General features: G+C 44.1%; 1 protein-coding gene across 12 annotated transcripts in view; it reads left to right on the plus strand.

Annotated features, from left to right (window-relative positions):
• The window catches only part of UNC80 (unc-80 homolog, NALCN channel complex subunit), a 160,537-nt gene that overhangs the window by 52,305 nt on the left and 95,388 nt on the right, over positions 1-12,844 (plus strand). For all 12 annotated transcript variants that reach the window (XM_083399560.1, XM_083399566.1, XM_083399568.1 and 9 more), the window contains exons 15-21: positions 1,164-1,311; positions 1,887-2,035; positions 2,615-2,784; positions 3,549-3,650; positions 7,963-8,171; positions 8,475-8,581; positions 9,687-9,783. In XM_083399560.1, coding sequence (XP_083255686.1) covers positions 1,164-1,311; positions 1,887-2,035; positions 2,615-2,784; positions 3,549-3,650; positions 7,963-8,171; positions 8,475-8,581; positions 9,687-9,783 — 982 coding nt within the window. The remainder of the gene's footprint in view (positions 1-1,163; positions 1,312-1,886; positions 2,036-2,614; positions 2,785-3,548; positions 3,651-7,962; positions 8,172-8,474; positions 8,582-9,686; positions 9,784-12,844) is intronic.

Here is a 12,844-nt window from a genome sequence, read left to right on the forward strand (position 1 = left end):
GCTCACAACGTTCATCTCGGTCTAGAATTGTATGGGGAAGGCAAGACATTCTGCACTCATGATTCTTAACTGTGAAGCCTGTGATTTAGCACCAGAGGACAGGAGTGAGTAAGGGGCATTTTGCTGTATGTGAATGCTCCAGCTAGAAATATAGGAATCCCTCCTAATCTGCCCCATCTTGCTTCCACATGTAGTCATTTAAAAACACACCCCAGCACATTTCTGTATAGCTCTTTTAGGATAATTCCAGGGAAATTCTAAAAAGTCCACACACAAACTTTTATACAAACACACTTGAATATTTGTGAGTTCCAATGGCATCCTGCCATTTTTCTTGCTTATTTGCACTCTGGTCAGTGACCAAAATAAATTGATTCATTCTTGCTTATAACAGTGTAAAGCTGGTTAGAACAGCTTCAAAGCATGGCACCTCTGCCACACCAGGTAAAGATGCTTTAAAAATGATGCAGGAAGTGGTCACAAAGTACTTCCTGTGTAATTCTGTGCACAAAAGACCACCATCCATTCAAAACAATGGCTGCCCCCATCTTGTACTGTTGGGCAACCATTTTTTTTAACCATTTACATCAATGCCCACTTAATGGGACTGCATCATGGTCAGCTTTGGTTGAACTGCTCTGATTTTTCAGTCTGTCTGTACATGTGCATGCATTTGCGTGTCCTGGCTAGACTGGATCCAATGGCATCTGGAGAACTGAAAGAGTTGGCCAAATGGAATCCAAGATTAACCAGTCATCCCTAAGACACAGCATCCTCGATAGGGCAAGACTTGCCAAGACTGTACCCCTTGCTGGCACTGCATGGGAACCAAAGTTTGGTGTGGGAGTTGAACGAAGGGCAGAAATGCATGCTCTGGGTGATGCACGGCTCCCCTATGAAAATTGCAATCCTGTGTGTCCATTCATCTCTCCTGTCATGTGTTGTAATAGATAACCCATGAGCAACTGTTATCAATTTTTTTTTTTTTGTCCCTTCACATTGAAGTTCTGTCACTGGGAGCATTTTTTACGCCTTCTCATTTAGTACACATGGCCAATGAAGAGGAGACGCAGGGCTGTTCCAGGCTCAGTTTCTTTCTTTGTTCTCCAAATAATACATGGTTGCTGTCACCAGAACCTAAGTGCCTGATCTTCCCTCCATAGGCTCAGAATTGCCTCACAAAGTTGTACAAGCTGGATAAAATGCAGTTCCGGCAAACCATGAAGGATTATGTAAACAAGGATTCACTCAACAATGTGGTGGATTTTTTACATGCCTTGCTAGGTTTCTGCATGGAGCCAGTCACTGACAGTAAGTATAAGCTGTTGTTGGAAAGCCCTCCCCCCCCCCACTTTATCCCCCCCCCCTTAAAAAAAAATATTTCTCTCCTCTCCCTTCCTTCCTTCCTTCCTTCCTTCCTTCCTTCCTTCCTTCCTTTGGTGTCCTCTGCTATGGACTGTTGTCCGGGCCCAAAGATTGCACATGCATGAAACTGGTAGGTGGGTGGTGGAAGGGCCCTGAGAGAGATGCAGGGAAGGGAAGATCTCCCAGGGTGAGAGACTGGGCGAAGAAAGGAAAGCTCCCAGGTGAGAGCTGGGAGGGTCCACCGCTTTCTGAATGAGATAAGGGTTAAGAGCTACCTTTGAGAGAAGAATCTGTGTTTTTGTTTTTATTTAGATTAGCTTATTTTATCTTATTGTATTATGGAAAAGCTTTAATAAAACCTTAGTAAATATAGGCTGTTATTATAAGATTCCTTAAGAGAAATGACACTGCTACAAAACATAGGAGCTGTAGATGTCAAGAGTATTATTGATTCAGATTTTGCCATTTTTTTGTGAAAACCGAACAGTTCAACTTGACTATTTAATGCTTGCGTTTTGCAGACAAGGCTGGTTTTGGAAATAATTTCACAACAGTGGACAACAAGTCTACTGCCCAAAGTGTGGAAGGTATTATTGTCAGTGCCATGTTCAAATCGCTTATCACCCGCTGTGCCTCTACTACACATGAGCTTCATAGCCCCGAGAATCTGGTAAGGACAACACTGAAATCCTAGCACGATTAATTTCAGTCCATATTGTTTTAGTGGCCTAAGTATTGATACTATTGTTGACCTGAGAGAGCACCAGACAGAGTTCATCCATAAGGAAAATGTTGACTGTGTGCACTTCTTTTGCCTCCAGTTTTGACAAAGATTTCCAATTAACACAAATTTAAATCCTCTGTATACTAGAGCTGTGCCACTTCTCTCAGTGGAAAATCATGTTGCCTTCCAGAATCTGCTCTGCAGTTCTCAAAATCTTTATGTAAAATATCCACATTTGTTTCTAATCCAATCACCGTTAATTTACCTGAATGAGTTTTTTCCATGTTGGGTGAGATGATGGCAACTCTTGAAAAAGCCAAAACACTTTATTGGTTAAATTTACTTCATATTTTTGAGATTCTTAGTTACGGCTGCTTGAAAACGAAAGGACCAAAGCTTGGGCCGATATTGTTTCAAAGCATGACTCGGGGGAAATGATTCTGATGTTTGCTTCAATTGGCTTCCAAACACATTAAATCTTTCATTCTTTTTTTCCTTTTCACTTTCTAATCCTGCACTCCATAGGGATTGTATTGTGACATCCGACAACTGGTTCAGTTTATCAAGGAGGCTCATGGGAATGTCTTTAGAAGAGTAGCCCTTAGTGCCCTTTTGGATAGTGCTGAGAAGTTGATACCAGGAAGAAGAGCAGAGGAAACAGCTGAACAGGAGCCCAAACCATCAGGCAGTAAAAGGTTTGTAACCGAAGTGCAAAACATACAGAGATGTTTGAGTGATGCCCTGTCCTACCTTTCCCCTAATGCAAATGTGCAGAACCAAGCACCCCAGCATAAGGAGTATGCAGGAGTAAGGAGATAAATGATATTCACACAATTTTGCTAGGGCTTAAAAACTTTTATAACACAATTCTTCTCCTTCAGACCTTGTTGATATTGATGCAACAGAGAGCACAGTTTAGTGTGCTTGAAGTCCAATGAAATCCATGGCTCTGAAGCACACTTAAGGGCTTCACACAGATTATTCATCATCTCAAAGACCGCCCCATTAGATATCCACAAAGCAGGACTGAAGGACTCTTGACTTAAGCAGACACCTCAAGTTTGATCATAATTTGTACCTGTGAGATCCAGACTTGAAGCTCACTCTGCAGGCTTGTTTCTTTCTAGAGAGTGTTTGAAAAGTGGAGTGTGGTCCTATCCACGTTTATGTTGCAATTCTATGCCTATTTACTAGGGAGTTAGTCTTCTTGAGCACAGCAGGACTTACATCTGAGTATGTATCAAGCTGTGAGTCTTTAAAAGTGGATCGTCAACTATTTATTGCACATTTTGAGCACCTCGGTGCTTGTTGCCTGTCATGACAGATTTGTGATGGCAGTGCATACAGATGAGGCAATTCCTAGAATGGGAACATGGACCTCCAACTTCATATTACAGGAATACAAGGTAGGGGTTTCAAAAAAAATATTACTGTACATGTGGCTGTTTCGTCTGCATAGATCTGAAGTGGGAGGTGTTGTCATTGACAAAGGACAACCGTCTTCAGCTCCCGATGAATGCCGCAGTTACATCTCAAGCCGCCCAGTGCAGACTCCAGAGCAGTAAGTAAATATTTTGGAGCTCAAAGGTATATTCAGTCTTCCCAAGAAATCTGGTAATCATTCTAGTCACCACCTTTAGATATTCTAGCCTTAATTGATGTAACCCACAAATGTTCACCCTTCTGAGCATGAATTGTGCTGACACTTTAAATTTAAGCATAAGAACAGCTACCATCATGAATTGTTCAAACCATGGATAAGTATGGAATGTGGGACTGGGTCATCTGTGAATGCATTTGTGAAATAATATAATAATATTTTGTTCCCGGCCCCTGCATGTGTTGGCAAATCGTGTATAAGCAACCCCACCCCATTATGCCCTGCCCCATCCTGTTACACCTTTTTTGTGACACATTTAGTAATGTTTTCAGTCACTTCTGGGTTCCGTGCTGTGTGTGTGTGCATGATTACGTGTTTTTCGGACACAGATTAATCCAGGGGTTGGCAAACTAAGGTCCGCGGGCTGGATCAAGCCGAATTGCCTTCAGGATCTGGCCCTCGGACTGTCCTTGGATCGGCGTGAGGATTCTGTTCGTTTGGGCTGCACCATTCCCCCCCCCCCCGCGCGCCATTCCATTTCTCCCCCTCCCCCCCCCACCCTGTAGTGGCGCCTCCTCCCTTCCTCCTCCTGGCTTCTCCCCGCCCTGCCTAGAGGAGGAAGGGAGCTGGCTGAGCACCATTTTAAGCAGCCCCTCTCCAGAGCCAGCCCTTTCGCACCGCTCATCATCCGTCTCTTGCCCCTCATCATCCGTCTGCCGTCTCTGGTGCTCCTGTGGGCCAGAGAGTGGAGCAGACGAGCTCACTCTGCCTACCCACAAGAAGAAGTGGTGGTGGTGGTGGCAGCCCCTGGGAAGGTAAGCGCAGCAGCTGGGGCTGGGGACTTCTTGCCCCCATCGCCTCTTCTTCTAGCTCCCCCTCCCCCGGTGCTGCTTCTCCAGCCTGCGACAAGGTGTGAGTGACAGTGGACCGGCCCATGACTAAAAAAATTTGCTGATCCCTGCATTAATCAGTCATCGCCTGTAGTTGAAGGAACGAAGGATGAGGTTATCAGTGTCTACACTTATGCAATGGATTTCCCCCTCTCCTCCCCCTGTACCCACCCCCCTAAAGCTGCCCTGGAGGATTGGGAACTGCATGCAATGGAAATCAAATTTCCCTTGCACTTTAAAGATTTTTGTGTGTTTAGGGGTTTTTTTGCAACAGAGATGTAGGTGTAAATAATGCATGAAGTCAAAAACATCTTTTGGTATGTCTTAATTTGTAAATAAGAGGTATGGAGTCAATCTCATCTGAAAATCATAGCTGGATTCATTTAAATGGAAGCTCTTTCTCTGTCCATAAATGTGCAGAGAATTTTTTTTTTTTTTGAGGGTCGGGGGGACAACGGCTTTCTTCACCTGTGTAATGCCACACTTTCCTAAGTAAGTGCTGTATATTACCTATTGCAATGAAAACAGCAAAGTTAAAAATTGCTGCCTACCAAATCAAAACATTACCATCTGCCACTGCCTCCACTTCATTCTTCCAGCCTTCTCTCTTCCTTTCCCTTCCCCCTAATGACTTCTTTGTGCATAGTAGCGCTGCAGTGCTGCAGTAGAAAATATCTAAGTCCATAGAAATAATTGCATTGGATTAAACTGAAGAGTGATTGTACAATTAGCAAAGGCTCAAAAGATAATTACTCAGAACAACCCTGATTTGTGTATGGTTTGTTTATTTGGATATTTTGTTTCATAAAGCTCAATCTTTAATTTAATATTGCCCGAACAGTTAATGGCCCGCTTGAAGACTTACTCAAGTTCCCATGCAGTCTGTGGTTGAAACATGGCCCCACAGAGGATTTGCCTGTTTACCCATAGCTCCATTGCTATGATTATGCCATCTGTCAGGGAGAGGAAATGAATCACATTTTTTAATGATATGGATATGATTACATTACATCTAATCCTTACATTAAAAGAGTGGGCTGAGAACAATGGTATGAAAATGACACATCCCTACAACAAGTGCTTTTTTTCTTGAAGAGTGTGTGTGAAATAATTATCATGAGCATTAGAGAGGATTCTTTCCAAAAGGTGATCAGTTGGTCCGTGGGCTGCTACTTCTAGTGCCTCGCTGTTTTGGCATAGCCCTTTATACCAGAGGTGGGCAGAAGTTGGGTTGGGTTCCACTGGGAGATCTTAAAGTGATTTACAGTAGATTGGTAAGGATTTCTGACTCTCAATAGCCTGACAATTGCAATCTAAGAAATAAAATCTTTTGTGACACCCAGCATTTAATAGCTTTACAACCCAGCCTTTGTGTTCCTTACCTCTAAAATGGATATTACCAGTAATTGGTTGCCTACAGCTGGGTCTTTGTGCAACTGTGCTATCCAGTTTGAGAGTTTTGCGATCTGCAGTAACTCATGTGTAATTTCTATTTGTCTATGCAAATTATGGCAGTCAATGTCTTGGGGTGCAAAGTCACTATCTTGTGCTCTAGTTAGTGGAGCTTGTGATTCTAGTAAAAAAAAACAGCCAGTACCTTAAGCCTGTAGCCTTGGGCTGTGTACATACCATACATGTAAAACTCACCCCACCCCTAAAGAATCCTGATGCTGGGAATTGTAGCTCTGGGAGGGGTAAACTACAGTTCCCAGGATTAAATCTACAGCATGCTGTGTACGCAGCCTCTTACTACGTAAGAGTAAGAGGACCACCGCCTTGCCGACGTGGGGATCCAGGGCACAGTCCTTCAATGGCTGCGCTCGTTTCTCTCTGGTCGGGGACAGAGCGTGGCGCTTGGGGGGGGAATTGTCATCGCGCCACTCCCTGGAGTGTGGAGTGCCTCAGGGTGCGATTCTCTCCCCGATGCTTTTTAATATCTTTATGCGCCCCCTCGCCCAGCTTGTCCGGAGTTTTGGGCTGGGTTGCCATCAGTATGCCGATGACACCCAACTCTATCTGTTGATGGATGGCCATCCTGACTCGGCCCCAGACACACTGACCAGATGTCTGGAAGCTGTGGCTGGATGGTTACGTGGGAGCCGGTTGAAGTTAAATCCTTCGAAGACAGAGGTCCTCTGGCTGGGACGGGGCAATATGGGATTGAGGGGGCAACTCCCATCTCTTGCGGGGGTGCAACTAGTGCCAGCATCGTCCGTTAAGAGTTTGGGTGTAATCTTCGATACCTCCCTCTCTATGGAGGCGCAGATTACAGCTATAACAAAGGCGGCATTTTTTCATCTCCGCCAAGCTAAGCAGTTGGCTCCTTATCTCTCTCGCCCTGACCTAGCCATTGTGATCCACGCGACGGTCACCTCCAGACTGGATTATTGTAACTCGCTCTACGTGGGGCTGCCCTTGAGACTGACCCAGAAACTCCAGCGGGTGCAGAATGCCGCAGCGAGACTCCTTATGGGGTCGTCGCTGCAAGATCACATTCATCCGGTACTATACCAGCTGCACTGGCTCCCGGTGGAGTACAGGATCAGGTTTAAGGTGCTGGTTTTAACCTTTAAAGCCCTATACGGCTTAGGACCCTCGTACCTACGGGACCGCCTCTCCTGGTATGCCCCACAGAGAAACCTACGGTCTGCAAATAAAAGCATCCCGAAGGTCCCAGGCCTCAGAGAGGTTAGGCTGGCCTCAACTAGAGCCAGGGCTTTCTCGGCTGTGGCACCAATCTGGTGGAATGCTCTGTCACAAGAGACTAGGGCCCTGCGGAACTTGACATCTTTCCGCAGGGCCTGTAAGACAGAGCTGTTCCACCAGGCCTTTGGTCAGGGCGCTGCCTGACCCCCTCCTCTGGCAATCTGCACAGGGTCTTGCTTGCTGGTTGCCATCAATTTGTTTTTTATTGATTTTATGGTGAAAAGTTTTTAGAATGTTGGATTGTTTTGATTGTTGTTAGCCGCCCTGAGCCCAGCTTTGGCTGGGGAGGGCGGGGTATAAATAAAATTTATTATTATTATTATTTATTACTATATCAAGAGGGTTTGGAAAACCTCTCTCTCAGACTTGGCATTGCCCGCCATTTGCAGTACAGGGATAGTAACATTGGCCTACCTTACAGGGTTGTTGTAAGGATCAGAGGACCATGTACTGAGTGTTTATGAGAATCCAGAATACTAAGCAAATGTTAAGTAGAACAATGTTGTGCCTTACTAGCCTATTCTTGACAAAGCTGAGCACCAAAGAAAGCTAACAAAATGTCACACAATCCTCTGACCGCTAGAGCACAGTAGAAAAGGTAAGGTGCTCCCATTCTTTGTGCATTCCTAGGTACATTTGGCTAAGCGTTACGAACCATGAAATTTGTTCCATTGCAGTGATGAGCAGATGCAAGGAGCAGCCCTAGGGCGCAAAGATTTCTGGCGAAAGATGTTCAAATCTCAGAGTGCAGCGAGTGATACGAGTAGCCAGTCGGAGCAGGATACCTCGGAATGCACAACTGCGCACTCAGGGGCAACCACTGAGAGGCGATCCCGCTCTCGCTCAAGGAGGATCTCACTCCGAAAGAAACTCAAACTCCCCTTAGGTAAATGTATGCCTCTTCACATGATATTATCATATAACATTTAATATATTTTCTATTTTTCCATGTATCAGTGCACAGATATTTTCATAGAAATGTTCTGTTCATATTTTAGCATCACCTGGAGAATATATATTATTCAGTCTTCCTCCATATTTATTACCATCCATTTCTGTACAAAACCTCTTTCATATAAAACATGTGTGCCAACCTTTTGTCATGTGATGTAGCTTCCTTGGTACCCACATTTACTGCTGGTAGATTCACACACATGCTCACATTTTTCTGTGTTCTCTGTACAAACAGGGAATTGGCTGAAACGCTCATCCCTTTCTGGTCTGGCAGATGGTGTGGAAGACCTTCTGGACATCAGCTCTGTGGACCGGCTCTCTTTCATCCGGCAGAGTTCCAAGGTAAATAAGTTTCCTTGAACTCATAGAGAGATGAAGAAGTATGGAGATATGCATAGTGCACTTGTTTTTGTCACGTCTCACTCCTTGTAGATGACTAGTAACAGTTGAATAAGTCTGAGGATGGAAAATGTGCACTTCGCAATACAGATGACAGTCTCTTAATTTGTTCTGCAACACAAAGACTAGGAACAACCCTACTAGAAGCTCGTACTTGATTGTTCTTAAAACCACCTTTTTCTGGGAAGGAGCCATGTATGGGTTCTAAGTTAGCATCATTTACACTTGTTAATGCTTGTGGGTGGTTTTAAGTATCTAAATGTTGTCCATTTCTTTTATCCACAGATGTGTTAGGTAGGTTGCTATTTCCCATTATGCACAGTCATAATCCATTATGGCTTTTCTGTGTGCATATTGGGACATTGACAAGAAAAAAAGCACAAAATCCATTCTCTTAGGCCATGAAGCAGAGGTGCTCAAAGAGCAAGTCTTTCCTTGTAGGACTCCAGCTGCCCACATTTAGCAGCAAAATACAGTGGTGCCTCACAAGATGAAAAGAATCCGTTCTGGGAGTCTTTTCGTCTTGCGGTTTTTTTGTCTTGCGAAGCAAGCCCATTGACGGAGTAGCGCTATTAGCGCTATTGGCTAAAAAAGGGCTAAAAACGGCTTTTTTAGGGGGGGGGATTAGCGGTTTTGCTGCTAAAATGCTTTTAGCAGCTTAGCAATTCAGAATAAGGGGTTTTGGAGCAAAAAAAAAATTCAATTTTTTTTCCCCCCGTCATTTTTTGTCTTGCGAAGCAAGCCCATAGGGAAATTCGTCTTGCGAAGCGCCTCTGCAGACGGAAAACCCTTTCGTCTTGCGGGTTTTCCGTCTTGCGAGGCATTCGTCTTGCGGGGCACCACTGTAAGGCCAAGGCACATGAGTTTTTGTCCTGCAGTAGACCCTAGTGGTGTTTCATTCTTCAACTTATGCCACAGCACTTAGCAGTAAGTCTTCTGGGAGCTTCAAAATGTTGCATGTAGAAGAATGGGAATGAGGGACTGTTACATCAGAAGAAGCTGAAAGAAGGGGCATTAACAATGAATGGCACACCTTCTTTTTGTTTAGGTGAAATTCACTAGTGCCGTGAAGCTGTCTGAAGGAGGGCCAGGAAGTGGCTTGGAGAATGGACGAGATGAAGAGGAGAATTTCTTCAAGCGTCTTGGTAAATGGCGCACCTGCCGAAGACATCCATCCAAGCTTCATCACACAGAAGAAAAAGATGGTTAGAAATCAGGGTTCTGTTTCTTCAGTCCTTTTTTGCTTCCCCTCCCCTGCTCCATTCTTTGGTTACTTTTCTTCATCAATTTACCCTTTATCTTTTTTTAAACATGGTTTTTGAACTCATTCTGCTTCTCTCTCTGGCTCTGCATACTTTGTAGCCCTTTTTGTTCTTTTTTTTCTTTTTACGCCATTTTTATTTCAGTGTAATTCTAACCAAGAAGGAAAAGCAAATATGGGTGAATAAATTAAACTAAAGTAACATTTGGACTTCCAAAAAATCAAGCCCTCTAGCTTTAGGGGGGAAATTTGAAAATCATTTGAAAGCAGGGGTCTGATTTCAAACATATTATGCTAAAATTTAATTTCACTCTTTGATGTGAAATTATGAATGCGCCCGTCAGCTTTTATCTCCCATTATTGATCATCTACCATCTTCTGTAAAGCTCAGCACTGATGAAATGGAAAACCCTGTACAAAATGTGTTTTAATTATCTCTTTTCTTCTGTGTTTGCATGTCTTGTGTCTTCATGCCATTTCTTAGAGAGATGCTGTTCTGCATTCTCAACAAAATTACTCTTCTTTGAGACAAACAATTAATTGCTTTGTTATTTTTAAGCAGTGGCATCTGAAAAAAGCACTTTCTTTCCTATTTTGGGATAAAATGATAGGAACTGTATTCTTCCAAGTACTTCACTGCCATCCAGTTGCAAATGTGAGCTTGTTACCAAGGAAACAACCTTGCATCTTGACATTCTTCTATTTTTGTATTGGAAAAGGAACACAGCATCCCATCTCAATGAGTTTTGTTCTCTGTATTTTTCATAGTACTCAACATAATCCGACATTACATATTGCATTGTCAAACATGAAAGTTACATTACTACATCAGTGTATTTTTCCTTTGGCCATTCCTCCATCGCACAATGCATTTCTAAACAAAGAGGGGTTCTGTACCAAATAAAGTGGCTCTTGCTATTAGATGCTGTCCAAATGGAAGAAGTGGTTGGGCTCTTCCTGACTGTACTTAAGTCAGAAGGACTTTGGCCTTGGACTCCTCCCCTTTGAACAGACCCCAGTGCCATATCATCAACTGGTTTGAAAGTCCCCTCAGTTTCAAAAGATGCATTTTTCAATATGCTATGGGGAGGAGTTTCTGTTTGAGAAGTGCAAGCTCTGTGGCTGCAAATAGGTTTATTGTTGGAAATAGACTACTGTGTTAAATTATTTGAACTCAGAGGACAGTGCCTGGACCCAGGTCATTGTATAACAGTTTTCAGTGTCAAAGCCAGTTGCACCCCGTTCCTCATCTCTTTGCTGGCCCTTAGGAAATTCCAAACACCCATCGTTTGCAGCAGTTTGCCACCTAACACTGAGTCAGGCCATAGCCCAATATAGTTGACTGATTGGCAGCAACTCTCAGGTGCAGGTCTCTGTTAGCCCTACCTAGAGATAAGGGCTATTGAACCTGGGACATCTTGTATGCAGAGCACATGCTCCACCCATGAGTTACAGCCCTTCCCAATTAATATAATGAATACTTCAGCATTGCTTCTCCTCTTCCTGGTTTTGAGAGGAATGTGGGTGGTCTTATTCCACCCACACCCTGGTTTATTGCAGCCAGCCATTCACACTATATGGCCTTCCAGCTTCTGCATTTCACTTACCATGAAATTCTGGGACTGAAAGCTTTGCTTGCCATATCTGAGTGGAGGAGGTCTGACTAAAAAGAGTCTCAAGGAAGAATAAGTGAGGGAGATCTGTGGTGCTGTGGAGAACAAAGAGATAGCATTTGAGGTGCAGAGAAAGGTGTAATGGGATGCAGAGAGACCTGTGTGGCAAAGAAAGCATGAAAAGGGGGAGAGGGAAACAGAAGTGCACAGAAACCTGACGGTGGAGAGACAGAGAAAAAGAATGAAGGAAATAGAGATGATCCCATGTTACAGAGACCCGTAGTGATGCAGAGAGAAGAGTGCTATGGATTGCAAAGAAAAAGAGGTTGAGAAGAAGGGGTTGCAAGGAAACCTGTGGGTGGGGAAACAGAAAAAAGAGAGGCATAATAACAAAGGTGGAAGCCCCAACCTGTGGTGGTGGTGCGGAGAAAGAAAGTAGAGCATGTGCTAGGGAAAGCACTAAAGGATAGAGAACTGACTGGAGAAAGAAAAGGAGTTAGCAAAAGGGTGGTTCTCAGAATGGCATTTGTGCATCTCTGCTCTGAAGTGCTGCCACATTACTGTGCATTACAGCAACTGCAGACATTGTTCTACCACAGCAATCATTTTCTACTAGTATTGGCTTAGGTATTAGTATGTGGACAGTTACATGCATTTAGCCCCACGTTTTATTAGAGCTTAAATATGAATTACTCCTATACTGCAACCTTAACTGTGTGGCCAGGCACTGTGGCCCCCCTGACTTTATAATTAAGATCCAGACAAGACACAATACTTCTGGGGCAAATAAGGCCATAACTTTATTGATTCCAGATGTAAGAGGTTTAGCATAGGCATTAGGCATTAGCCCATGTGCTGGCAGTATTACCGAAGGGGTTGACCCTGAGGCGGGGAGGACCTATGACTTATATCAAATAGGATTCTCTCAGCAGAATTCTTGTCTTGATGGGTGCTATGGTCCTGGAGCCCACCTGGGCGTTCAGACAAAAGCTCATCCTGCCAGATCCCTTTACTGGGATACACCCTTTTCTTGGAGGAGCAGGCAGAGAGTTCCAACCTCCCCTCCAACTAAGGCTAAGGCCAATCCACAACCAAAGTTGTGATGATTCTTATGTGGTAGGCAAAACCCCCTGACTGAGCCAATTTGCCTGAAGGAAAATTCCTGCCCAGCCCTGAATACGGTGAGCAACAATGTCCATAGCAAGGTAAAGTAGATAGCCAACAGTAGGCTAAAACAAGGGATGGGCGGAGGGAGATCTGATGAGGAACTGCGCGTGGAGCAGGGAGGTGGGTCTCTTTAAATAGTTGAGGATCAGACCGAGGTGAAACCTG

The sequence above is a fragment of the Podarcis tiliguerta genome (assembly GCF_965153285.1).
Source record: "Podarcis tiliguerta genome assembly, chromosome: 1".
Taxonomy (NCBI): Eukaryota; Metazoa; Chordata; class Lepidosauria; order Squamata; family Lacertidae; genus Podarcis; species Podarcis tiliguerta.